The sequence below is a fragment of the Ranitomeya variabilis genome, chromosome 7, assembly GCF_051348905.1.
Source record: "Ranitomeya variabilis isolate aRanVar5 chromosome 7, aRanVar5.hap1, whole genome shotgun sequence".
NCBI classification, from domain to species: Eukaryota; Metazoa; Chordata; class Amphibia; order Anura; family Dendrobatidae; genus Ranitomeya; species Ranitomeya variabilis.
In genome coordinates this window covers 80,465,519-80,491,231 of record NC_135238.1, presented here as the reverse complement: position 1 = coordinate 80,491,231, position 25,713 = coordinate 80,465,519, and the positions used below count along the sequence as shown (strand labels likewise).

At 45.3% G+C, this 25,713-nt stretch overlaps 1 protein-coding gene across 2 annotated transcripts in view; it reads left to right on the top strand.

Annotated features, from left to right (window-relative positions):
* Window positions 1-11,258, top strand: part of KPNA7 (karyopherin subunit alpha 7) — a 30,428-nt gene extending 19,170 nt beyond the window's left edge. For both annotated transcript variants that reach the window (XM_077275359.1, XM_077275358.1), the window contains exon 11: window positions 11,069-11,258. In XM_077275359.1, coding sequence (XP_077131474.1) covers window positions 11,069-11,161 — 93 coding nt within the window. In that variant the 3' untranslated portion in view covers window positions 11,162-11,258. The remainder of the gene's footprint in view (window positions 1-11,068) is intronic.
* Window positions 11,259-25,713: the final 14,455 nt, after the last annotated feature.

Genomic DNA, 25,713 nt, shown 5'->3' with positions numbered 1-25,713 from the left:
CAGATGTACAGAAGAAGCGTTCCTCTGCAGACTAACAGTGGTCCGTCCAGCATTCACTCCACTTGGCGTAGCAGGAATTCTGGCGCAATGAATAAGTCACAATCTCAGATTCCCTTTGCTGGATCCTATCCCTCCTCCAGAACCAGTACCTGCTTCTCCGTCCGATTGGTGAGTGATCTTTGTGAAAGTTCACCATTGTAACTGGGGTCCCTTCTCTTCCTTTTTCATTAGGGAAGGAAGAGATTGGGAAAAACTAAGCACAGGTGTTGCCCCATGTGCGACAAAGCCTTACCTGCATCCTGGGATAAGAAGCTTTGTGGTTCTTGTATAGGACAAGTGCTCTGTGAGGAAACCCCAGACTTCACCTCCAAACTGAGAACCACAAATCAAAATGGAGGTTGAGAGTGCGCTTAGGTCCCTAAGGCAGGGGGACAAGGTCAAGAGGGAAACCATCATACACTCCCAGTCTGATTCGTCTAGTTCTGGGGGCATAGGTTCAGATGTATCAGACTCCAAGCCACAGAGCTTTTTTTTTTTTTTTTGTCCAAGGATAAGTGCTGGCCGGGAGACTTGCAGACAAAACTCAAGCTGTGCTCAATCCCATGTGAGGGACAATTTGTCTGGGCAGTCGCTAAATGATATCCTTCTTCAAAAAGCAGGGATGAAGAGGGGATTCCTCTTTGAGGACTTTTTATCCCGGGAAGAATTCCCGAAGTGACAGTTCCCCAAAGGTAGGGGGGAAGATTATTTAATATCCTTTTGACCTGGGAAAACATCAATGAGCCCCTAGATACTGAACCTGGTCAAATCGTGCCTTTGGATAGACTCTTTCCCTCCCTTGAATTATGTAGTAACTCTCATGAGGTCCTCCTTACAAAGAGTAAAGGGCCCTGGAAGGAGAGGTCATGAAGCTTGTTAACAAATCTGTCTTTTTCTATTCGCCACGACAGCACCCACTGAGAGAGGGGATCCGCCCCTGGGAACAGGAAACCTACAGAGAGATAAAAGGGGCGGCCCCCCCTCGCTCCTCAGTTGGTTTCCTGTTCCTAGACGGGAACCCACAGAGAAGACTCTATGGAGTTGCTATCAAGAGGAAAACCCGCCTGGACTGCCGCCTGTACGACTGCTGAGCGGCAGGGGCTCCAGAGCGGGTAAACAGACGGGGGGATGATCCTGTGGACCCCTCATCTGCTGATGCTATCAACAGTCTCCCTGCTGGGACACTGTTGTATGAGGCCACCGATGATGCGGAGCGGCACCTACCTCGTCCAGCCCGGGGTCCTGGGCAGGTAAGAGGATATACTCCTGGTGGAGCCGCTGTGTGCTGGCGTCTCCCCGGGGGTTTGTTCCCCTCCTGGTCCCTCCGGAGTGGAAGTATTGAGGCTAACATGGCTGCAGGTGCAGCGCTTACCAGGGCGTCTTCCAGCGTGTAGCAGAGACGCCGGCGCATGCGCAGTAGCATCGGCGTCCCGGAAATGCTTGGTTGAACTTCCGGGGTCGCGAGGTCGGCCTGGGCTCGTCTATAGGCGCCATTGCGGTTGCCGGTAATTACTACAAGCATCTGCGGCTGGAGAAGGAGACTGCGGGCCACACACCTGGGTTAATCGCTAATCTCCTCTCTTGATCAGGTACAAAAAAAAAAAAAAAAAAAGGGGGCAGTGTTTTCTCAGCTGTGAGGCACAGGCGGTGCTATATAAGGCAGTTTAGAGCTCTCCTGGTTGCGCAACATGTCGTCCCAGGAGGATATCGAGCGCCCACTGGAGGATTTAATCCTGCCTAGTGGTGATGCCCAAAAAGGCAGTGGACACTCAAAGAGGAGTGACTCCGCTGAGAAATCGGTGAAAAAGTCAGGCCGCTCTGCACCGAAAGCTGATCGTACAACCCGGCAGACGGTATTTAACCTTACTCCTGGGTGAATGCGTAGCTGGCTTTATGGGGGCTAATGGTAGTTTCTCCTACTTCTATCTTATAGGGTAAGCGGACGGAGAAATCTAGGCACAAGCAGTGTGCGATGTGTAATGAGCCCCTGCCGGACTCCTATATTAAGAGATTATGTCAGAGTTGCATAGATTACACCTTGCAGCAGGAGAGTTCGGTCAGGATGAAGGAGATTCGTCTCATGATAAGGGAAGAACTTCAGTCCTTGGGAGGTAGTCCGGCGGTGAATGTTGGGAAAAGAACCAGGAAGGCACCTTCTCCTGCAGCAGACACGTCAGCAGAAAGTGGGGAGGTCAGCTCAGACGTTTCTCAGAAATCGGGCTCCTCGGATGACGAGGATTACGTCTGTTTCCCTACAGACAGTGTAAATAATCTAATTAAGTCAGTGAGAGGTACTATGGGGGTATCAGAGTCTAAAGAACCTCAGACACCTCAGGACGCTATGTTTGCTGGTCTTTCACAGAAGAAAGGCCATGTATTTCCGGTGAATCAGGCCATCAAGGACCTGGTTAAACGGGAATGGAGTAAAGGACAAAAGGGGTTTGTGCCAGTCGCGTGTAAAAGGCGGTACCCCTTTGATGATGAGGACTTGACCACTTGGTCCAAAGTACCTAAAGTGGATGCGGCTGTGGCATCCACCTCCCGCCGTTCCTCCCTACCAGTGGAAGATGCAGGTTCCTTATCAGATCCTATGGACAGGAAATCTGACACAATACTTAAAAAGTCATGGGAGGCCTGTGTAACTGCCTTTAAACCTGCAATTGCAGCCACATCTACTAGCAGGTCTATGCTAGTCTGGCTCGACCAGCTGGACCAAAACCTCAAAACTGGAGTATCCAGGGGAAAATTGCGCTCTGCTATTCCTTTAATTAAGGGGGCTGCGGCATTTATTTCTGATGCCTTTATTGACTCACTCCGTCTAGTGGCCAGAACGGCCAGTCTTACTAATACGGCTCGTAGAGCCTTATGGCTAAAAAACTGGAAAGGAGATGCCCAGTCCAGGTCCAAATTGTGTGCCATACCCTGTCAGGGTGAGTACCTCTTCGGAACAGTATTAGATGAAATACTCACTAAGGCGGGTGAAAGGAAGAAGGGGTTCCCTAATCCCTTTATTCCTTCTTACAGAAGGGCGTTCAGGAAGCCACCATTCGGCAAGAAGGGAGGCTTTAAAGACCGGTGGAATAATAAAGAATTTAAACAAAAAGGAAATTTGTTCAATAAACGTCCCTTTAAGCCAGCGGATAAATTCCGTTGACCCAGTTCTGCCAGTGGGAGCTAGACTTCTAGAGTTTGCAGAGCAATGGAAGGAAATAACGGTCAATCCATGGGCCATCAATTTAGTATCTTCAGGCCTCGTTTTAGACTTCATCCAAACACCTCCGGATTCCTTCCTTCTTACATCCTTAAAATCTAGGCCTTAACAGGAGGCCCTTGAAACGGAAATTCAATCCCTCATATCCAAACATGTATTAATAAATGTGCCACCATCCCAGATAGGGAAGGGCTTCTACTCCCCCCTGTTTCTAATTTCTAAGCCCGACGGCTCGTTCAGAACCATAATCAATTTGAGAAAATTAAATTCCTTTATAAAACCCAGAACATTTAAAATGGAATCTATTCGTTCAGCTATTAAAAATTTGTTTCCAAATTGTTACATGGTAGTATTGGATCTTAAGGATGCTTACTACCATCTCCCCATACACCAGTTACACCAACAATTTCTCCGGGTAGCAGTGGTTATAGATGGGCAGGTCTGTCACCTACAATACCGGGCTATGCCATTTGGTTTATCCATGGCTCCAAGGGTTTTTACCAAGTTACTATCGGAAGTAATGTCCTTCCTACGGGTAAGGGACACACTGGTAATTCCGTATCTAGATGACCTGTTGATTGTAGGTAAAGATTCCCTACAGTGTGAGAAGAGGTTGGGGGAAGTAGTATTTTCTTTGCAAAAACTGGGCTGGATTATAAACTGGGAAAAATCCAGGCTCCAGCCAGTGACATGTCAGAAATTTCTGGGGCTCCTATTGGACTCAGTTGACCAGATATGTAGGCTTCCTGATGAGAAAAAGACCACCATAATACATAAAGTGAGTATAGCCATCAGTAAGCGTAGTATGTCATTAAGGAATGCCATGTCTTTACTAGGTTCCCTGACTTCTTGTCTTCCCGCAGTCCAATGGGCACAATTCCACACTAGACAGCTACAGATATTTGTATTACAAGAAGACATTAGGAAGGAAGGAGAGCTGGATGACAGTCGTTCTAACGTCAGATGTAATACACTCCCTTGCATGGTGGTCAGATTGGGGCAATCTATCTAAGGGAGTTTTATGGGTTATCACTTCATCCTCTAATGTTACCACGGATGCTAGTCCCGATGGCTGGGGGGCACACTTTCAGGATCAGGTAGCCCAGGGTCTCTGGTCTTATGCAGAGCTTGAGAATTCCTCTAATGTAAAAGAGTTGAAAGCTATATTTTATTCCCTGCTCCACTTTCTCCCTCAGCTGAGAGGCTCTCACACAAGGGTCTTCTCCGACAACACAACCGCAGTGGCCTATCTGAACCGTCAAGGAGGTACTCGGTCAGAAAATCTTATGGAAGTTGCTTCGGACATCATGGAGCTAGCCGAAGGTCACCTACTATCCTTGTCGGCAGTACATATCAGAGGCATAGACAACCTTCGTGCAGACTTCCTCAGCCGCCACACTCTGCATCAGGGGGAATGGATGCTCAACAGGGAAGTGTTCAGGTTGATAACAGCCAAATGGGGTTTACCCCAGATAGACTTGTTCTCCACACGAGCAAACCGTCAGGTGAGGATGTTTGCCTCTCTATGCAGAGAGGACAATCCGGACATATTCGATGCCCTCCATATAACATGGGCATTCGACCTAGCCTATGCATTCCCCCCATGGAATCTACTGCCTGTGGTCATAAGAAAGATAAGGGAAGAAGGGGCAAGAGTTCTACTGATGGCCCCATTCTGGCCCAAGAGGCCATGGTTTTCGTGGCTCAGAGCGATGTCAATTTCAGACCCCTGGATTCTGCCTCAGACCAAAGACCTTCTATCTCAGGGGCCGTTCCTACATCCTCAAGTAAGAGGAATGAACTTGACTGTCTGGAATTTGAGAGGCAGTTACTAGAGCTTAGAGGATTTTCTAGAGGGTTAATAAATACCCTCATGAGGAGTAGAAAGCCTTCCACTACCAGAATTTGTTAGGATTTGGAAGAAATTTCTTGAATTCCATACTGCACAACTCTCTTTGGAGGTTCCTATATTCTCAATATTAGAATTTCTACAGAGGGGTCTGGACTTGGGACTCTCGGTTAGCACGTTAAAGGTCCAAATTTCGGCTCTAGGAGCTCTGTTTAATTCTGATGTTGCAGGCAATAGATGGATATCTAGGTTTATTTCCGCATGCGAGAGATCAAAACCTATTAAGATACCACAGATTCCTCAGTGGGATCTGCCGTTAGTCCTGGATGCATTGACACAAAGCCCTTTTGAGCCTCTTCAGACAGCCTCTTTGAAGCATGTCTCATTAAAAACGATATTACTAGTGGCATTAGTATCTGCCAGAAGGGTGAGTGATCTCCATGCCTTATCAGTAGATCCTCCATTCCTATCAGTGACTTCTGACAGAATAGTTTTAAAAACAGATCCATGTTATCTCCCTAAGGTAGCCACTAGTTTTCATAGGTCTCAGGAGATCTTGTTACCTACCTTTTATGAGAACCACTTGACTCCAGAAGAAGCTAGACTTCATACCCTAGACGTTAAAAGAGCTATTCTAACCTATATAGAAAGAACTAGGGACTGGAGGGAGAGTAGGGCTCTGTCTTTCCAGGGGAAAAACAAGGGATCCAGAGTCACAAAGTGCACACTGTCACGCTGGATCCGGGATGCTATAATCTTGGCGTACAGATCTAAGGGAAGAGATCCTCCTCTGCATATCGGAGCACATTCCACTAGGGCCGTATCGACTTCCTGGGCAGAAAGAGCGAACGTGCCAATACACCTTATATGTAAGGCTGCAACTTGGTCTTCGCCTAATACCTTCTATAAGCACTATAGACTAGACCTATCTGCTACTTCTGATCTAACCTTTGGGGTGTCGGTTCTCGGCTCAGTTAACCCACCCAATCTATAATCTCTGTAAATCTCTCAGTGGGTGCTGTCGTGGCGAATAGAAAATACCGGATTACTCACCGGTAATGCTCTTTTATAGAGCCCACGACAGCACCCATTCGATTCCCTCCCTTTTCTTTATTTAGTTGCACGTGGTGTCTTGTAGGGAGATGTATATAATAGAGTAAGATGATATGAAGTTGTAAATATGTGTATATATTACTAAACCTGTTAAACTAAAAAACCTGGCGGCGGTTCCTCCTTATTCTCTGTAAAACAACTGAGGAGCGAGGGGGGGCCGCCCCTTTTATCTCTCTGTAGGTTTCCTGTTCCCAGGGGCGGATCCCCTCTCTCAGTGGGTGCTGTCGTGGGCTCTATAAAAGAGCATTACCGGTGAGTAATCCGGTATTTCAGGAAGCCCCCCCCCCCCGACTTCTAGCGGCGGGGACGCCCCTGCCACGGCTGGTCCGGTATCCGAAGCCGCCACAGCTCCGACTGATGGGTCCGGTAGTGTGTGCGGGGGGAAGTGCAGCCGCCGCTCTGATGGGAGCCTGGGGCTTCATCATGCTGTGTGAATGCCGAAATCCAAGATGGCGCCGCACCGGAAGTAGTAATGGAACTTCTGGTTCAGGGGTGCCGCTGTGAGTGACTGCACCAAGATGGCACTGCCCCGGAACCGGAATACTCCATTTCCGGGTTGCTGGCTGTGGGCATGCGCAGTAAGAAGGGTAAAAAACAAAAAATAATTCACTTAGTGTCAGAAGCACGTGCGAACCCTACCATGACCCTAAGGAAGGCGATGTCACTACTGGGGTCCCTCTCTGCTTGCCTTCCAGCAGTTCAGTGGGCGCAGCTCCACACAAGACCCCTCCAGTGGGACGTCTTAAAAAACCAGAAACTACTGGGAGGGCAATTTATTAATTTGTTAAAAGTTTTTGGAATTGGGCGATCCCTTGTCTTTTCCTCATCCTCCTTCGAGTCCTACTTTCCTGCTTTATGAAGATTAAATTGCTCTAGAGGTAAAAAATTTAACATTTCTCTTTCCAAATTCTTTCCCTCACCTTATGTTTTAAATGAGCCCCTAACAGTCCTTCAAAACATGCGTATACCTGCCTCTTTGCTGCGTCATCTAACATACAGAATCCTCTCATGTCTTCTCCTTATCCTCCCCAGTTGACTGTCCCAATACCAACACCCCCCTTCACCTGCCGCATTGGACACCGAAAAACATGTCCCTACAAATACCATTCCTGAATCATGTGCTACCCCACCAGACCCGAGAGCCATACCTAGATTTCCCAACCATGCAGTGGATGGAGATGCCTCTTGAGTACCCCCAGAATGCAATAGTATAGTCAAATCCCTAAATCCATACAAAAATAAACCCATGTCTCTGAATCTGTGGAAACTCATGCCATGCTCTTTTTTTTTTTTTTTTTTTTTTTTTTTGTTCAGAATGGCCACTACTTCTCAATCACCCATGACAGCACAGGGAGGGTATCTGTCCACCAAGGACATCAAACTTACAGGCTAAAAAAAAAAAAATTGGTACCTCCCTCGCATCAGTTGGTTTCCTGTCCTTGAAAGGGGAATCTCCATGTAGGCATGCCTGTGGTTAGAAGAACTGAAGACCTGAGTTTTCCCTCCCCAGGCCTGGTCGGCTGGCTCATACAGAGGTCCATTCTATCTTGGCTGTGTAGGGATCTCCGCACCACGGAGAGACAGTTCTGTGGGAGAATAGTGTGAGTGTGTAAACACAAGAAATGAGCATTTTCAAAAACCTTAATTTGCCAAATTCCAATCAGAAGAGGCTTTGTCAATCCTGTATAGAGCAGACTGTGGTGGAGGAGACCCCTAACTTTGCCATTGATTTAACCTCCGCCCTTTTGATTGATCTTTAAATCCCTCTCTCAGAAAGAAAAGCCAAAAAGGAAGGATATGGGGGTTAGGAAAGTTTCCCAAGTGTTGGATACTTCCTCTAAATCAGATTATGAGGACAACTAACGATGCCACTCTTCAGGTAGCTGCTCGGGGCATCAGTGTTCTGCTTGAAGTGGACAGGCAGGTTAATGCAGTCAGATCCACAATGCCCATTGTGGATGCTAGGCCAGAAACATCAGTGCAGGATCTCGTGTTCCGGGACCTAGATCAGTAATGGTGTCAATCCTTTCTGTTAAATGAAAGGATCCAGGTTTTAGTACAGGGTGGAAGAAAAACCTGCCTAAGAGGTTCCCTCTCATCCCCCAAACCCCCCCCCATTCTTCATAAGACTAATATCCCTTTTTGAGCCGCCTTTATCATTATGGGACACAGCCCCTAAACTGGGTGTGGCAATTACAATGGCCTCCAGGAAATCTTCTCTGCCCTCTGATATGGGGATATTGAGGGATGTCAACAGGAATGTGGACACCTTTTTACAGGTGTACGTGCGATACATCAGTAGAGGTCCTGAAACCGGCAGTAGCGGCAACGTGTACTGCTAGGTCTGGAATCCCAGTTAAAGGACTGAGTGGCTAGGAACATCAGCAGAGGCTTTCCGATCAGATACTTCTGCCGACTCAAAGGCTGGCAGCAAGGTCGGCTGCCCTTCCCAAAGCAGCCCATAGGGTATTGTGGTTGAAATGCTGGTTGAGGGATACTGAGGCCAGATCGAGACAGTTTAGCCCAGCCCTGGGCAAAATACTTGAAAGCGGGGGATGCCAAAAAGGATTTTATGGCCTATCTAATCCTGCCTACAGACTATCCTTCAGAAAAGTTTGTCTGAAGAAGCCTCCCAGGGAGCAGGATAAATGGGAAGATCACAGAAGGAAAAGTAGAAGCCTAATGTGTCGAACCTCTTCCCAAGAGGCCAGGAATCTGGTCAATGACTCCTGACCCAGGTATGGGGAAAAGGCATTCATCCTCCTTCCTGCTTGGGAGTGAATTTTGGCCAGTAGCTGGATACTCGGCCTGGTTAGATCTGGATTGATTTAGAATCCTAGTTTGTCCTGCAAAGTCATAAACTTTTTTTTTTTTGCCAGCAGACTAAACCGAAAGGTGAAGGAATTGTTTCCTGGACCCCAGGGAAGATCAATCCCTCCCCTAGTGGTAGATGCCTCCCTGGCTCCATGGGATTTCAGCCTGGCATACAGCTTTCCTGACATCACTGCAACGACCAGGACTCTGGGGCGCTGCACCTCAATACTTACAATTGCTAGGTGGATTGGGGATGCAATTTCTTTAGCCTACTCGGCAAGTGGCAAGGCAGTCATGGAAGGTTTAAATGCTCCTTCCACATGGGTAGTGGCAACCTCCTCGCTAAAAAGATCGGACCTCTCCATAGAGACTTGTAAGGCCATGTGCACACGTTGCAGTTTTTACTGCGGATCCGCAGCGTTTTTGACACTGCGGATCCGCAGCAGTTTTCCATGCAGTGTACAGTACCATGTTAACCTATGGAAAATAAAACCGCTGTGCACATGCTGCAGAAAAAAAGCGTGGAAACACAGCGGTTTATTTTCTGCAGCATGTCAATTCTTTGTGCGGAGTCCGCAGCGGTTTTACACCTGCTCCTTTTATAAAAAAACCCGGTGTAAAACCGCAGAAGAATCCGCACAAAAGCCATGGTAAATCCGCAGGAAAAACGCAGTGTTTTTGCCCTGCTGATTTATCAAAATCAGTGCGGGAAAAAAAAACGCACACCGGTCCGCAGCGTGTGCACATACCCTAAGGCTACAGCCTGGTCCTCTTAAACTTTCTATAGGCATTATAAATTGGATATGGGTGCATCTTCCGATCTCACCTCTGGGAGAAGGGTGCACCAGACTGGTTGATCCCTGAATTCTTATTTTCTCTGTAATTCTCTCATGGTGCCGTCATGGGTAATTGATAGTCTCGGTTACTTACCAGTGGTCCTGAAAAATCCTGTTAATGACTGCACCCTTATATTCCTTCCTGTCATGATTGGGTGAGCACTTCTTTCGCTAGTGGTAATTCCACACCTTAAGGTGTGTGTGTGTTTGTTTGTTTTTTTTGTTTTTTTTTTTAAATTTGTAATAACCATTGGAGGTGCTCATGCTCTGTAATCCAGCTGTTGTGAGGGGAGAAGAGCTGCCCTTTTTTGGCCTGTAAGTTTCCTGTCTATGGTGGGCAGAGTCGTCGTCCCCCCCCCCCCCCCAAAAAAAAAAAAAAAAAAAACCAAAACAACAAACCACATGATGCAGTCATGGGTTCTGGAAAACCCTGTTACCAGTAAGTAATTTATTTCCTCCCCAAAATATTTTTCCACTAAATGATTCAGATTGCCTCCCCAAAAACCAAAAAAGTTATGGTTCTGCAGTGATAGCCTATTGATGCTTCTGTTGTGGAGGAAGAGCTGAACTTTTAGATCTTAAGCACAGGTTTTGCTTGCAGCAAAAACGCAACATGTGAACATAGCCTTGTATTTCTAGTACATGCTGCGTGTTTGCTGCAAGCAAAACCTGCGTGTTTTTCTTTTTCTTTGTTTTTTTTTTTTTTTTTTTTTTGTTCAGGATCTTGGCCCCATGGATATACCCTCACATGAATGCGTTAATATAGGATTGTCAAAGGTTAGAAACCTTATGAGCGAGCACATGGATATACCAATGCATTCATGTGGGGTTTATGGCCTGCAGAATTGGGTCTAACCCATGCACCTACAACTATTGAGGTCATTTTAAAACTGCTTGCATAGCCAAGAAGACCATGCATTATACTTAAGTGGCCATTTTATGTGTCACTAACAGCCAGCAGCTTGTTCCTTTTTATACAACATAATGTATTTGATTATTCTGCAGTTGTTTTAACTTGGACATGTGCCTCCTTTTTGTCTTGTTCCATGATTTGTGCAAACAATTTTTTTCAGCAATTTAGATAACTTTTTTTAACTATTGCCTTGAAAAAATGATTTCTTACATCATAGTAACAGTGGCTGTACTGTCCTTTAATGCGCCTCATATATTTAACCTGGTTCTCTTCTATAATTTCTTGTGATCCAGGAGGATGACATGACAGCATTAGAACCGGAAGCTACAACAGACACTTACACGTTCCAAGCCCCGAGTGGGCAGAAACAGGCTTTCAACTTGTAATATTTGTGATGCTTGACTAAATTAAAGTGTACAGAAAATTGTAAAAATAAAAAAAGGCTTATTTGTATCTGAAGTAAATAAAATTCTAGCAATTGGCTATTTTTTTTCGTTTGTTTCTGAGGCTGAAGAGAAGGCTTATTGGCATCCGGCTGTCTGGTAAACCCTTGAGTGTGAGGTGCACCCTTCATACATCCACTCCTTTGCTCTGTAGACGGGCTGTAATCCAAGCCTAGAAGGTTGCTCGGGTACTACTGCAAACTTGGCAATAAGAAGCCTCTAGGCAAACTGTCAACTGATCTTTACATTGGCCAGAACTTCATGTTCTATGAAGACAAGTTGGGATATAGATGCCTGTAGTGTTCTCTGTAAGGTACATTAGAACGTGTTTGGAACGCCCGCCAGGGCAATGGGGATACTCTGTACCAGGTCCGGTCGCACTTAAAGGGGATGTCACGGTGGCAGCAACCCAGTCCATGGCCCTGGGCGCCAAATTAAAGATGAATTGTCTTTTAAGGGATTTTGTAATAGTTTGACACGCCACCTGTGGTTCTCGGTCAGAGGGGACCGACGTTGCTTAAAGGGGTCCTCTGGGGTGATGTTACTGCAGCAAGATGGTGAAGCGGGGTCCCCAGGGCTCCCAAGGTGTGTGGCAAGGATGGTGTATGCCAGCAAATAAGTGGAGGACAGAGTTGTAGAGTCTTTTACATGGTTTACTGGCAGTAGCAGTCTGCAGCCCAGGGTACCAGGAACAGGCGGTGGTATGGGCCGGCCTGGAGGCAATAGTGGATCCCTTTCTCAGGTGAGGTCCATAAGCCTTCCTGCTCACGCTAGTATGTGAGATCCCTGCTGCCTGTAGCTTGCTGGCAAAGTCCTCTCTCTCCTGTCCTGAGACAGGTACCTGTATGGTGAGCAGCTTGAGCAGTTTTATAGGGTCTCTATCACAACCTGGGCTCTTCAGGTGCTGCTTCACTTCCAGGTGTGGTGTGGGCAAATAACATACTGTCCTATGCCCTCCGGTTCTGCCATGTCCTGGAGTACAACACAACCTCAGGTGCCTGGTTCCTGCGCTTCAGCTCTGAGGGTGCCCAGTCCCCCTCTAAACCCTTTTCCTCTCCTGTGCTCCTTTCCTCTGATTCACTACAGTCAACCCCTCAGGTTCTCTTTTGTCCTGGAGCTGCAGCTCAGTCGTGGCTTCTTTCTTTCTCTCTTTTTCGCCTTCTCTCTTCTCGCTCTTCTCTCTCCTCTCGTCCTCCTCCCTTCTTCGTCCGTCCTCCTCCCTTCTTCGTCCGTCCTCCTCCCTTCTTCGTCCGTCCTCCTCCCTTCTTCGTCCGTCCTCCTCCCTTCTTCGTCCGTCCTCCTCCCTTCTTCGTCCGTCCCTCCTCCCTTCTTCGTCCGTCCCTCCTCCCTTCTTCGTCCGTCCCCCTCCCTTCTTCGTCCGTCCTCCTCCCTTCTTCGTCCGTCCTCCTCCTCCCTTCTTCGTCCGTCCTCCTCCTCCCTTCTTCGTCCGTCCTCCTCCTCCCTTCTTCGTCCGTCCTCCTCCTCCCTTCTTCGTCCGTCCTCCTCCTCCCTTCTTCGTCCGTCCTCCTCCTCCCTTCTTCGTCCGTCCTCCTCCTCCCTTCTTCGTCCGTCCTCCTCCTCCCTTCTTCGTCCGTCCTCCTCCTCCCTTCTTCGTCCGTCCTCCTCCTCCCTTCTTCGTCCGTCCTCCTCCTCCCTTCTTCGTCCGTCCTCCTCCTCCCCCCTTCGTCCGTCCTCCTCCTCCCTTCTTCGTCCGTCCTCCTCCTCCCCCCTTCGTCCGTCCTCCTCCTCCCCCCCACAGTCCGTCCTCCTCCTCCCCCCCACAGTCCGTCCTCCTCCTCCCCCCCACAGTCCGTCCTCCATTAGACCTGGTCTTCACCCATCTCTGCTCTCTATCTATCTGACCACCATCTACTCACTTTCTTGTCCCTGTCCTTCTCACCTGTCACCCTTGTTCAGCAACATGCGCACCTAGACACACACTGCTGTCATGCATAGCTGAGTGTAACAAATAAAAAAACAACCCACAAGATCACTAAAAAGCTTCGGCAAGTATCCAGAATAGCCAAACGGCGTTGGAAGAAAATGCCTTTGCACAATTATTTCATTGCACTCAAACAAGCAACACTCGCATTCAAATCAGCTCTCACCTCTCCTAAACAGGCCTATTTTACATCCATCGTATCTTCTTTATCCAGCAACCCCAAACAGTTGTTCAACACTTTTAACTCCCCCCTCCGCCCACCACTGCCCCTCTGAGTTCCCTAATCGTTGGACTTGGCCACGCACTTCAAAAATAAGAGACCAAACAAGGCAAGTCTTTGTTGTCAAACCACCACAACCCCTTTAGTATACCAGACCAATGCCCAAACCCCATAACTTCCCTCTTCAAAATCACTGAAGGGGAGCTTGCTCATCTTCTGTCCAAATCACACCTCACCACTTGTGCACTTGACCCCATCCCACCCCACCACACTAATACCATCCCTAACCCATCTCTTCAACTTATCACTAACTACTGGTACCTTCCCACTGGTTTCAAACATGCCACAATCGCACCTATCTGTTATGATCCGGTGACCTTGGAGCAGCATGAGACTTTCTCTGGAGTAGGTGGAACCTGTACTGACCGCAAACCCTAAACTGACACCGCAACTAGAAGTAGCCGTGGGGTGTACCTAACACGTCCTAGACACCTCGACACAGCCGGAGGACTAAATACCCCTATAGATGGGAATTCTATCTTGCCTCAGAGCAGAACCCCAAATATTGAGTAGGAGAGGATAGACACACGCAGGCAGAAAACAGGATTTAGCAAAAGAGGCCACTCTAGCTAAATAGGAAAGGATAGGACAGAATACTAAGCGGTCAGTATTAAAACCCTTAAAATATCCACAGCAGATAACACAAAAATTCCACCATCTAACTAAAGACATGGAATGTATATCTGCATCTCCTGAGAATCCAACTTGACTGAAAAAATCCTAACAGTCTAAGCTGGACAAGAAAAAATAATGAATAGCACTGAATAGTAAAGCACACAGCATGTGTGCTGCAGAAACAAAAACAAGACACTTATCTTTGCTGACTTGGCAGCAGGGCAGGAGGAACCAGACAGAGGTGCCAAACCTCCAAGAACAATGGACAACTGGCAAGGACTAATGGATCCTGCACACCTAAATATCCCAGTCAGAGCTGCAATCAGCAGAGACACCTGACCAAGATTGCAACCCAGGGACAACTGCATTCCCACCAACAACCACCGGAGGGAACCCAAGAGCAGAATTCACAACACCTATCCTCAAATAACCAGCGCTTGGGTCAAGGGATATGTTCAGCTATCGCCCCATATCTTTGCTCACATTTGCTTCCAAACTCCTTGAGCAGCATGTCCATGCTGAACTTTCCTCTCACTTTGCATCTAACTCTATTCGACAACCTACAATCTGGCTTCCGTCCCCACCATTCCACTGAGACTGCCCTGACCAAAATTACTAACGACTTACTTACCGCCATTGCTAACAGACAATTCTCTATAATCCTCCTTCTAGACCTGTCCTCTGCCTTCGACAGTTGACCACTGCCTCCTACTACAGATCCTCTCTTCCTTTAGTGTCAAAGACCTTGCCATATCTTGGATCTCCTCATACCTTACCAACCGCACGTTTAGTGTTCTCTACTCCCATACTACCTCTTCATCTCTCCCCCTCCTCCGTTTTATGTCCCTCAAGGCTCTGTCCTAGGGCCCCTACTCTTCTCAATCTATACACTCGGCCTGGGACAACTCATAAGGTATTATGGCTTCCAGTACCAGCTATATGCTGATGACACTCAGATCTACCTCCCTGGCCCAGATGTCACCTCTCTGCTCTCCAGAATCCCATAGTGTGTCTATCAGCCATATTCTCCTTATTCTCCTCTTCGCTTCCTCAAGCTCAATATGGACAAATCTGAACTAATTATCTTTCCTCCATTTTGCATATCTTCCCTACCTGATCTATCTATAGAAATAAATGAAATCACACTTTCCCCTGTCCCCATAATCCACTGCCTCAGAATAACCCTTGACTCTGCCCTGTCCTTCAAACCGCACATCCAAGTTCTCGCCACCTCCTGTCGCCTCCAGCTCAAAAATATTTCCAGAATCCGTCCTTTCCTTAACCCTCACTCTACCAAAATCCTCATGCATGCCCTAATCATCTCCTGCCTCGACTACTGCAACATCCTCCTCTGTGGCATACCTTCTAACACTCTCACCCCCCCCCCCCCCCCGTCCTTAACTCTGCTGCCTGACTAATCTCTCCTTGCTACACACCTGCTTCTCTTCTTTGCGAATCCCTTCACTGGCTCCCAATTTCCCATCCTATCCAGTTTAAATTACTAACACTGACCTACAAAGCCATCCATAACTTTTCTCCTCTGTATATTTCCAAACTGATCTCACTATCTTCCCTCGCGTAATCTCCGGTCCTCCCAAGACCTCCTCACCCAATCGCCTCCAAGACTTCTCCCGAATATTCCCCATTCTCTTGAATTCTGTGCCCCAACACGTCCGGTTATCCACCACATTTGGATCCGTCAAAAGAAACCTGAACCTGAGCGGTCACGCGACCAATCACAAGCCGCGACGTCATCGAAGGTCCTAAACTCCTCATTCTTAGGAACGGAGGCGGCCGGTTACATCGGTAAGGTCCAGGGGCCGCCGGAGGGGTGAGTATATCCATATTTTTTATTTTAATTCTTTATTTTTTACATGAATATGGATCCCAGGGCCTGAAGGAGTTTCCTCTCCTTCAGACCCTGGGAAAAATCCAGGATAGCTTCCGATACTTGTGTCCCATTGACTTGCATTGGTATCGGCGATATCCGATATTTTTTATTTATTTTATTTGTGTGTGGTATAACTATCTGGATTAAAGTGATAATCATTCAAAGTTTGAAAATTGCTAATTTAACATTTTTCTCAAATTTCTGTGTGTTTTTTTTTTTTTTTCTTTTTAATAAATACAACATATTGACCTAAATTTACCATTATCATAAAGTATGTGTCACATAAAAATCTCAATCACTGGGATTTGTTGAAGCATTCCAGAGTTATTGCCACAATAAAGTGACACTGGTCAAATCTCAAATTTGGCTCCATCACTAAGGGATTAATCTTAATTTCTGTGCCCTTTAAATCACAGTTGCTACACAATGGTTAATAAATAACATTTTCCATATGTCCGCCTTACAGCAGCACAATTTTTTTTTTTTTTTAAACAGTTTATTTTTTCTTTGTGTTAGGCCCCTTTCACACCAGTTTTGCCGTCAGTCACAATCAGTTGGCTCAACGGATCAGTCGCAGATTGTGAAAAACTGATGCGATGGATCATAGTAGCAGATCTGGCTAATTGGATCTGAGCATGCTCAGTTAATTAAGTTAAATGTTCTTTTATTAAAGTTTTTAAAATATTTCACAAAAATGTTACTTTAACTCCTTTCTGACATTAGACGTACTATCCCGTCGAGATGGATATAAATAGCCATGGTACCGCTGAAAACGTCATCTTGTCCCGCAAAAAATGAGCCACCATACAGAATCATCAGCGAAAAAATAAAAGTTATAGTCTTCAGAATAAAGCGATGCAAAAATGATTTTTTCTACAAAATAGTTTTTATTGTATAAAAGCGCCAAAACATAGAAAAAGATATAAATGAGGTATCACTGTAATCGTGCTGACCCGAAGAATAAAACCGCTTTATCAATTTTACCAAATTTGGAACAGTATAAGCGCCCCCCCACCCAAAAGAAATTCATGAATAGCTGGTTTTTGGTCATTCTGCCTCACAAAAATCGTAATAAAAAGCGATAAAAAAATGTCACATGCCCGAAAATGTTACCAATTAAAATGTCAACTCGTCCCGCAAAAAATAAGACCTCACATGACTCTGTGGACCAAAATATGGATAAATTGTAGCTCTCAAGATGTGGAGACGCAAAAACTATTTTTTGCAATAAAAAGTGTCTTTTAGTGTGTGACGGCTGTCAATCATAAAATTCCGCTAAAAAACGCTATAAATAGTAAATCAAACCCCCCTTCATCACCCCCTTAGTTAGGGAAAAATAATATATAAAAAAAATGTATTTATTCCCATTAGGGGTAGGGTTGGAGCTAGGGTTAGGGTTTCAGTTAGAATTGGGGAGTTTCCACTGATTAGGCAAATCAGGGGGTCTCCAAACGCGACATGGCGTCCGATCTCAATTCCAGCCAATTCTGCGTTGAAAAACTGAAACAGTGCTCCTTCCCTTCAGAGCTCTCCCATGCGGTTTACCCCAACATATGGGGTATTAGGGTACTCAGGACAAATTGGACAACAACTTTTGTTGTCCAATTTCTCTTGTTACCCATAGAAAAATAAAAATTTGGGGGGCTAAAAAATAACATTTTTGTGGGAAAAAAATGATTTTTTATTTTCACGGCTCTGCGTTATAAACTGTAGTGAAACACTGGGGGGTTCAAAGTTCTCACAACACATCTAGATAAGTTCCTTGGGGGGCCTAGTTTCTAACATGGGGTCACTTGTGGGCGGTTTCTACTGTTTAGGTACATTAGGGGCTCTGCAAACGCAATGTGACGCCTGCAGACCATTCCATCTAAGTCTGCATTTCAAATGGTGCTCCTTCCGAGCTCTGCCATGTGCCCAAATGGTGGTCCCCCACATATGGGGTATCAGCGTACTCAGGACAAATTGGACAACAACTTTTGGGGTCCAATTTCTCCTGTTACCCTTGGAAAAACACAAAACTGGGGGCTAAAGAAATCATTTTTGTGGGAAATTTTTTTTTATTTTCAAGGCTCTGCGTTATAAACTGTAGTGAAACACTTGGGGGTTCAAAGCTCTCACAACACATCTAGATAAGTTCCTACTTACCAAAATGGTGTCACTTGTGGGGGGTTTCAATGTTTAGGCACATCAGGGGCTCTCCAAATGCAACATGGTGTCCCGTCTCCATTCCAGTCAATTTTGCATTGAAAAGTCAAATAGCACTCCTTCCCTTCCGAGTTCTGCCATGCGCCCAAACAGTGGCTAACCCCCACATATGGGGTATCAGTGTGCTCAGAACAAATTGCACAACAACTTTTGGTGTCCAATTTCTTCTTTTGCCCTTGGGGAAAATAAAAAATTTGGGGCGAAAAATCATTTTTGTGAAAAAATATGATTTTTTATTTTTACGGCTCTGCATTATAAACTTCTAAGAAGCACATCTAGATAAGTTCCTTAGGGGGTCTACTTTCCAAAATGGTGTCACTTGTTGGGGGGGTTTCAATGTTTAGGCACATCAGGGGCTCTCCAAACGCAACATGGTGTCCCATCTCAATTCCAGTCAATTTTGCATTGAGAAGTCAAATAGCGCTCCTTCCCTTCCGAGCTCTGCCATGCGCCCAAACAATGGTTTACCCCCACATATGGGGTATCGGCGTACTCAGGACAAATTGTACAACAACTTTTGGGGTCCATTTTCTCCTGATATCCTTGGTAAAATCAAACAAATTGGAGCTGAAATAAATTTTGTGTGAAAAAAAAATTAATTGTTAATGTTTAAACATTCCAAAAATTCCTGTGAAACACCTGAAGGGTTAATAAACTTGAATGTGGTTTTGAGCACCTTTTGAGGGGTGCAGTTTTTAGAATGGTGTCACACTTGGTTATTTTCTATCATATAGACCCCTCAAAAATGACTTCAAATGAGATGTGGTCCCTAAAAAAAAAATGGTGTTGTAAAAATGAGAAACTGCTGGTCAAATTTAACCCTTATAACTCCCTAACAAAAAAATTTGGGTTCCAAAATTGTGCTGATGTAATGTAGACATGTGGGAAATGTTACTTATTAAGTATTTTGTGTGACATATCGCTGTGATTTTAAGGGCATAAAAATTCAAAGTTGGTAAATTGCGAAATTTTAACCAAATTTCCGTTTTTTTTTCACAAATAAAACGCAAGTCTTATCAAAGAAATTTTACCACTATTATGAAGTACAATATGTCACGAGAAAACAATGTCAGAATCACCAGGGTCTGTTGAAGCGTTCCAGAGTTATAACCTCATAAAGGGACAGTGGTCAGAATTGTAAAAATTGGCCTGGTCATTAACGTGCAAACCACCCTTGGGGGTAAAGGGGTTACACCTCTACTGAGCACTCTGATACCCCAAAAATGGGGGGAAAACTACTTTCGCCTTTTTAATGTAAAATTTGCTGGAATAATTAGTGGACACGATGTCTCATTTGGAGAGCCCCTGATTTGCCTAAAAAGTGGACCCCCCCCACAAATGACACTATTTTGGAAACTAGACCCCTCATGAAACTCTAGATGTGTTGTCAGCATTTTTAGCTCCCAGTTGCTCCACAGAAGTTTAAAATGTTGAGCCGTGAAAATAAATAAATCACATTTTTACACAAAACATATTTTGCCCCAAACGTTGCATTTTTACAAGGGTAGTATGAGAAATTGCACCATATAATTTGTTATGCAATCTCTCCTGTATATTCCGATATCCAATATGTGGTCGAATACTGTTTTGGCACACGGCAGTGCTTGGAAGGAAAGGAGCATCATTTGACTTTTTGAATGCAAAATGTGCTGAAATAACTAGCATAAAGCTGTAACTGTATAAAGCAGTCGGCACCTACTCTACAGTATACATGTAAACATTTGGGCACCCCGGTCAAAATACTGTTCTTGTGAACAGTTAAGCAAGTTAAAGATTAAATGATCGCTAAAAAGCCCTAAAGTTAAAGATAACATTACTTTTGTATTTTAGGCAAACAAAAATTGTCATTTTTTTACAATTTAAGAATTACAAAAAGGAAAATGGTCAGATGCAAACGTTTGAGCACCCTTGGAGATTTGTGTGCTCAGATAACTTTGACCAAGGTTTCAGACATTAATTACCATATATGCTTGAGTACAAGCCGAGAATTTCAGCCCATTTTTTTAGGCTGAAATTGCCCCTCTCGGCTTATACTCGAGTCATACCCAGGGTTCGGTAGGGGAGGGGGAGCGGCAGCTGTGTAATAATACTCACCTGCTCCTGGCGCGGTCCCTGCAGTCGACAGCTTCTTCCAGCATTGAGCAGGTCACATAGTACCGCTCATTACAGTAATGAATATGGACCCGACTCCACTCCCATAGGGGTGAAGCTGCATATTCATCATTGTAATGAGCGGTAGCATGTGACCGCTCAACACAGGAAGAAGCTGTTAGCGCCTGGAGAACCAGGGACATGCAGGGACCGCGCCAGGAGCAGGTGAGTATGGGGGCAGTGCACGATATTCACCTGGCCGCGTTCCACCACTGGGCGCCACTCCGTCTTCCTCTGCAGTGACGCTCAGGTCAGAGGGCATGATGACGCGATTAGTGTGCACGCTGCCCTCTGCCTGAACATCAGTGCAGAGGAAGATGGAGCGGCGCCCAGCGGTGGACTATAGCAAGTGCCGGGGTCCTGAGCGACGAGAGGTGAGTATGTGATTTTTATTTTTTTTTTAGTCGCAGCAATAGCATATAGGGTAAATGTGTCTATGGAGCATCTTATGGGGCCATAATCAGCATTTGTGCAGCATTGTATGGGGCAAATGTCTGTATGGAGCATCTTATAGGGCCATAATCCGCATTTGTGCAGCATTATATGGGGAAAATGTGTCTATGGAGCATCTTATGGGGCCATAATCAGCATTTGTGCAGCATTGTATGGGGCAAATGTCTGTATGGAGCATCTTATAGGGCCACTAGATTGTGGCCCGATTCTAACGCATCGGGTATTCTAGAATATGCATGTCCCCGTAGTATATGGACAATGATGATTCCAGAATTTGCGGCAGACTGTGCCCGTCGCTGATTGGTCGAGGCAACCTTTATGACATAATTGTCGCCATGGCAACCATTATGACATCTACGTCGATACTGTGCCCGTCATTTATTGGTCGAGGCGAATTCGCGGCAGACTGTGCCCGTCGCTGATTGGTCGAGGCAACCTTTATGACATCATCGTTGCCATGCTGTGCCCGTCGCTGATTGGTCGAGGCCGCCCGCTGATTGGTCGAGGCCTGGCGGCCTCGACCAATCAGAGACGGGGGATTTCCAGGACAGACAGACAGACAGACAGAAAAACCCTTAGACAATTATATATATAGATAGTGAGCATTTGTGCAGCATTGTATGGGGCAAATGTCTGTATGGAGCATCTTATGGTGCCATAATCAGCATTTGTGCAGCATTGTATGCGGCAAATTGTCTATGGAGCATCTTATGGGGCCATAATCAGTATTTGTGCAGCATTGTATGGGGCAAATATCTGTATGGAGTATCTTATGGGGCCATAATCAGCATTTGTGCAGCATTGTATGGGGAAAATGTCTGTATGGAGCATCTTATGGGGCCATAATCAACATTTGTGCAGCATTATATGGGGCAAATATCTGTATGGAGCATCTTATAGGGCCATAATCAGCATTTGTGCAGCATTGTATAGGGCAAATGTCTGTATGGAGCATCTTATGGGGTCATAATCAACATTTGTGCAGCATTATATGGGGCATATTTTAATATGGAGCATCTTATGAGGCCCATCATGAACTGTATGGAGCGTTATATGGGGCTCCTGATTCAATATGGATATTCAAAAACACATAACCTACTGATGTCTCAATCAATTTTACTTTTATTGGTATCTATTTTTCACATTTACCGGTAGCTGCTGCATTTTCCACCCTAGGCTTATACTCGAGTCATTATTTCCCAGTTTTTTGTGGCAAAATTAGGGGTCTCTGCTTATACTCGGGTCGGCTTATATTCGAGTATATACGGTAGCTTGTTAGTGATGGTAGAGGCTCACAAAGCAGGAGGCTATAAGAAGATATCAAAGCATTTTCAAGTTGCCCTTTCCTCAGTTTGAAATGTAATTATGAAATGTAAGTTAATATGAGCAGTGGAGGTAAAGATAAGGTCAGAAAGACCAAGCAGTATTTGAGAGAGAGAGCTGCTCATAGGATTGCTGAAGACACCTGCACAAATATGGCCTTCATGGAAGAGTCATCAGAAGAAAACCTCTCCTGTGTCCTTACCATAAAATAAAGCATCAGAAGTATGCAAAAGAACATCTAAACAAGCCTAATGCATTTCAGAAACAAGTCCTGTGGATCGATGAGGTTAAAATAGAACTTTTTTGCCACAATGATCAAAAGTATGTGTGGAGGAAAAAGGGCACAGAAATTCAGGTAAAGAACATCTCACCAACCATTAAGAATGCAAGTTGGTCAGCCAAGCTTTGGGGTTGCGTTGCAGCCAATGGCATGGGGAAGATTTCGCGGGTAAAGGGAAGAATGTATTCAATGAAATTTCAACAAATTCTTGATGGAAAAACACATCTGTAAAAAAGCTGAAGCTAAATAGGGATGGCTTCTACAAATGGATAATGATCCTAAACATGTCAAAATCCACAATAGACTACCTCAAAAGGCGGAAGTTGAAAGTTTTATAATGACCCTCACAGTCCCCTGATCAGAAAATCATTAAAAATCTGTTGCTAGACCTCAAAATAGTAGTGCATGCAAGATGACCCAGGAATCTCACAGAGCTGGAAGAATTTTCCAAGGAAAAATGGATGAAAATCCCCCAAACAAGAAATGAAAGACTATTGTTTTGGCTACAAAATGTTGACAAGCTGGGATACTTTCAAAAGGGGGTACTACTAGGATCTAACCATGCAGGATGACCAAACTTTTGTGTTTGCCAATTTTCCATTTTGTAATTTTTAAAATGTAAATGATGAAAATATTTTTTTTTTACCTAACATGCAAAGAAAATGTGTCCTGTACAACTTTAGCCTTTTAGAGATCATTTCATCTTCAACTTGCTTAACTGTTCCCAATAACAGTAATTTTGACCAGGAGTGTCCAAACTTTTACATACCAAAGTATATGAATTGGTCTGTGCTCCAGAACTCTCTCCATAGAAGTGCATCAGACATGTGATATACATGTAGATCACATGTTGAGAAGTGGATATATTGTTTTTAAGCACAACATTACTTGTACCCTAGTTTACATGTGTGCAAGAAATCGGGATGATGGCAACCATTTGTAAGGGTAATAACTATACAAAGTAGTCCAGTGCTACGTACACTACAGTTCAAAAGTTTAGGGTCACTTAGAAATTTCCTTATTTTTGAAAGAAAACCACAGTTTTTTCCAATGAAGCTAACATTAAATGATTCAGAAATACACTCTATACATTGTTAATGTGGTAAATGGCCATTCTAGCTGCAAACGTCTGGTTTGTAATGCAATATCTTCACAGGTGTTTAGAGGCCCATTTCCAACAACCATCACTCCAATGTTCTTATGGTACTTTGTGTTTGCAAACTGTGTAAGAAGGCTAATAGATGTTTAGAATACTCTTGAAAACCCTTTTGCAAGTATCTTAGCACAGCTGAAAACAGTTAGGCTGATTAGAGAACCTATAAACCTGACCTTGCTTTGAGCTAGTTGAAAATCTGGAGCATTACATTTGTTGGATCCATTAAACTCTCAAAATGACCAGAAAAAAAGAACTTTCATGTGAAACTTGACAGTCTATTCTTGTTCTTAGAACCTAAGGCTATTCCATGAGAGAAATTGCCAAGAAACTGAGGATTTCCTACAACGGTGTGTACTACTCCCTTCAGAGGAGAGCACAAACAGGCTCTAACCAGAGTAGAAAGAGAAGCGCAAGGCCCCGCTGCATAACTGAGCAATAAGACAAGTGTTGTGAATTCCGTTCTCGAACTCCCTACTGTGGTTATGAATGGTACTTCGGTGAGTTCTGTCCGTGGACTCCCTCTGGTGGCTGTGAGTGGAGCTGCTGGTTCTGAGATTCCTTCTCCAGCTGCCCTCGTTTAGGGCTAGGCTGGATTCTCTATTTAACTCCACTCAGATCGTTACTCCATGCCAGCTGTCAATGTTCTAGTACTGGTTCAGATCTCTCCTGGATCTTTCTGAGGACCTGTCTACTCCAGCACAAGCTAAGTTCCTGCTTGTTCATTTGTTATATATGTTTTTTTCTTGCTAAGTTCTAGTCCAGCTTGCTATCATGAAATTGCCTGGCTAGCTGGAAGCTCTGGGGGTGCAGAGTGGCACCACCGCACCGTGAGTTGGTGTGGGGGTATTTTTTGCACACTCTGCGTGGTTTTTTGTAGTGTTTTGTGTTGACCGCAAAGATCCCTTTTCTATCCTCTATCTGTTTAGTTAGACTGGCCTCCCTTTGCTAAAACTTATTTCATCCTGTGTTTGTGATTTCCTCTTAACTCACAGTCAATACTTGTGGGGGGCTGCTTTTACCTTTGGGGAAATTTCTCTGAGGCAAGTGAGGCTTTGTTTCCTTTCTTTAGGGGTAGTTAGCTCTTAGGCTGTGAAGAGGCGTCTAGGCAGAGTCAGGCACGCTCCACGGCTATTTCTAGTTATGTTGATAGGAGTAGGGTTTGCGGTCAGCAGAGTTCCCATTTCCCCAGAGCTCGTCCCGATTCCGTGTTTAACTATCAGGTCATTCCTGGTGCATCTAACTACCAGGTCCTTAACAGTACAGCTGGCCCACAAAGTGTTAATGCATCTCAATAGAGGGAAAAGAGAAGTTCTGAGTAGTGTTGAGCGATACCGTCCGATACTTGAAAGTATCGGTATCGGAAAGTATCGGCCGATACCGGCAAAGTATCGGATCCAATCCGATACCGATACCCGATACCAATACAAGTCAATGGGACTCAAGTATCGGACGGTATTCCTGATGGTTCCCAGGGTCTGAAGGAGAGGAAACTCTCCTTCAGGCCCTGGGATCCATATTAATGTGTAAAAGAAAGAATTAAAATAAAAAATATTGCTATACTCACCTCTCCGACGCAGCCTGGACCTCACCGAGGGAACCGGCAGCGTTGTTTGCTTAAAATTCGCGCGTTTCCTTCCTTACGTGAAGTCCCGGCTTGTGATTGGTCGCGTGCCGCCCATGTGGCCGCGACGCGACCAATCACAGCAAGCCGTGACGTAATTTCATGTCCTTCCGGATTTTAAAATTACGTTCCGGCTTTGTGATTGGTCGCGTCGCGGTCACATGGGCGACGCGACCAATCACAAGCCGTGACGTCACGGGAGGCTGGACACGCCCGCATTTTAAAATGCGCGCTTGTCCTGCCTCCCGTGACGTCACGGCTTGTGATTGGTCGCGTCGCCCATGTGACCACGACGTGACCAATCACAAAGCCGGAACGTAATTTTAAAATCCTGAAGGACCTAAAATTACGTCACGGCTTGCTGTGATTGGTCGCGTCGCGGCCACATGGGCGGCACGCGACCAATCACAAGCCGGGACTTCACGTAAGGAAGGAAACGCGCGAATTTTAAGCAAACAACGCTGCCGGTTCCCTCGGTGAGGTCCAGGCTGCGTCGGAGAGGTGAGTATAGCAATATTTTTTATTTTAATTCTTTATTTTACACATTAATGTTGTTTCGATACCGATACCCGATACCA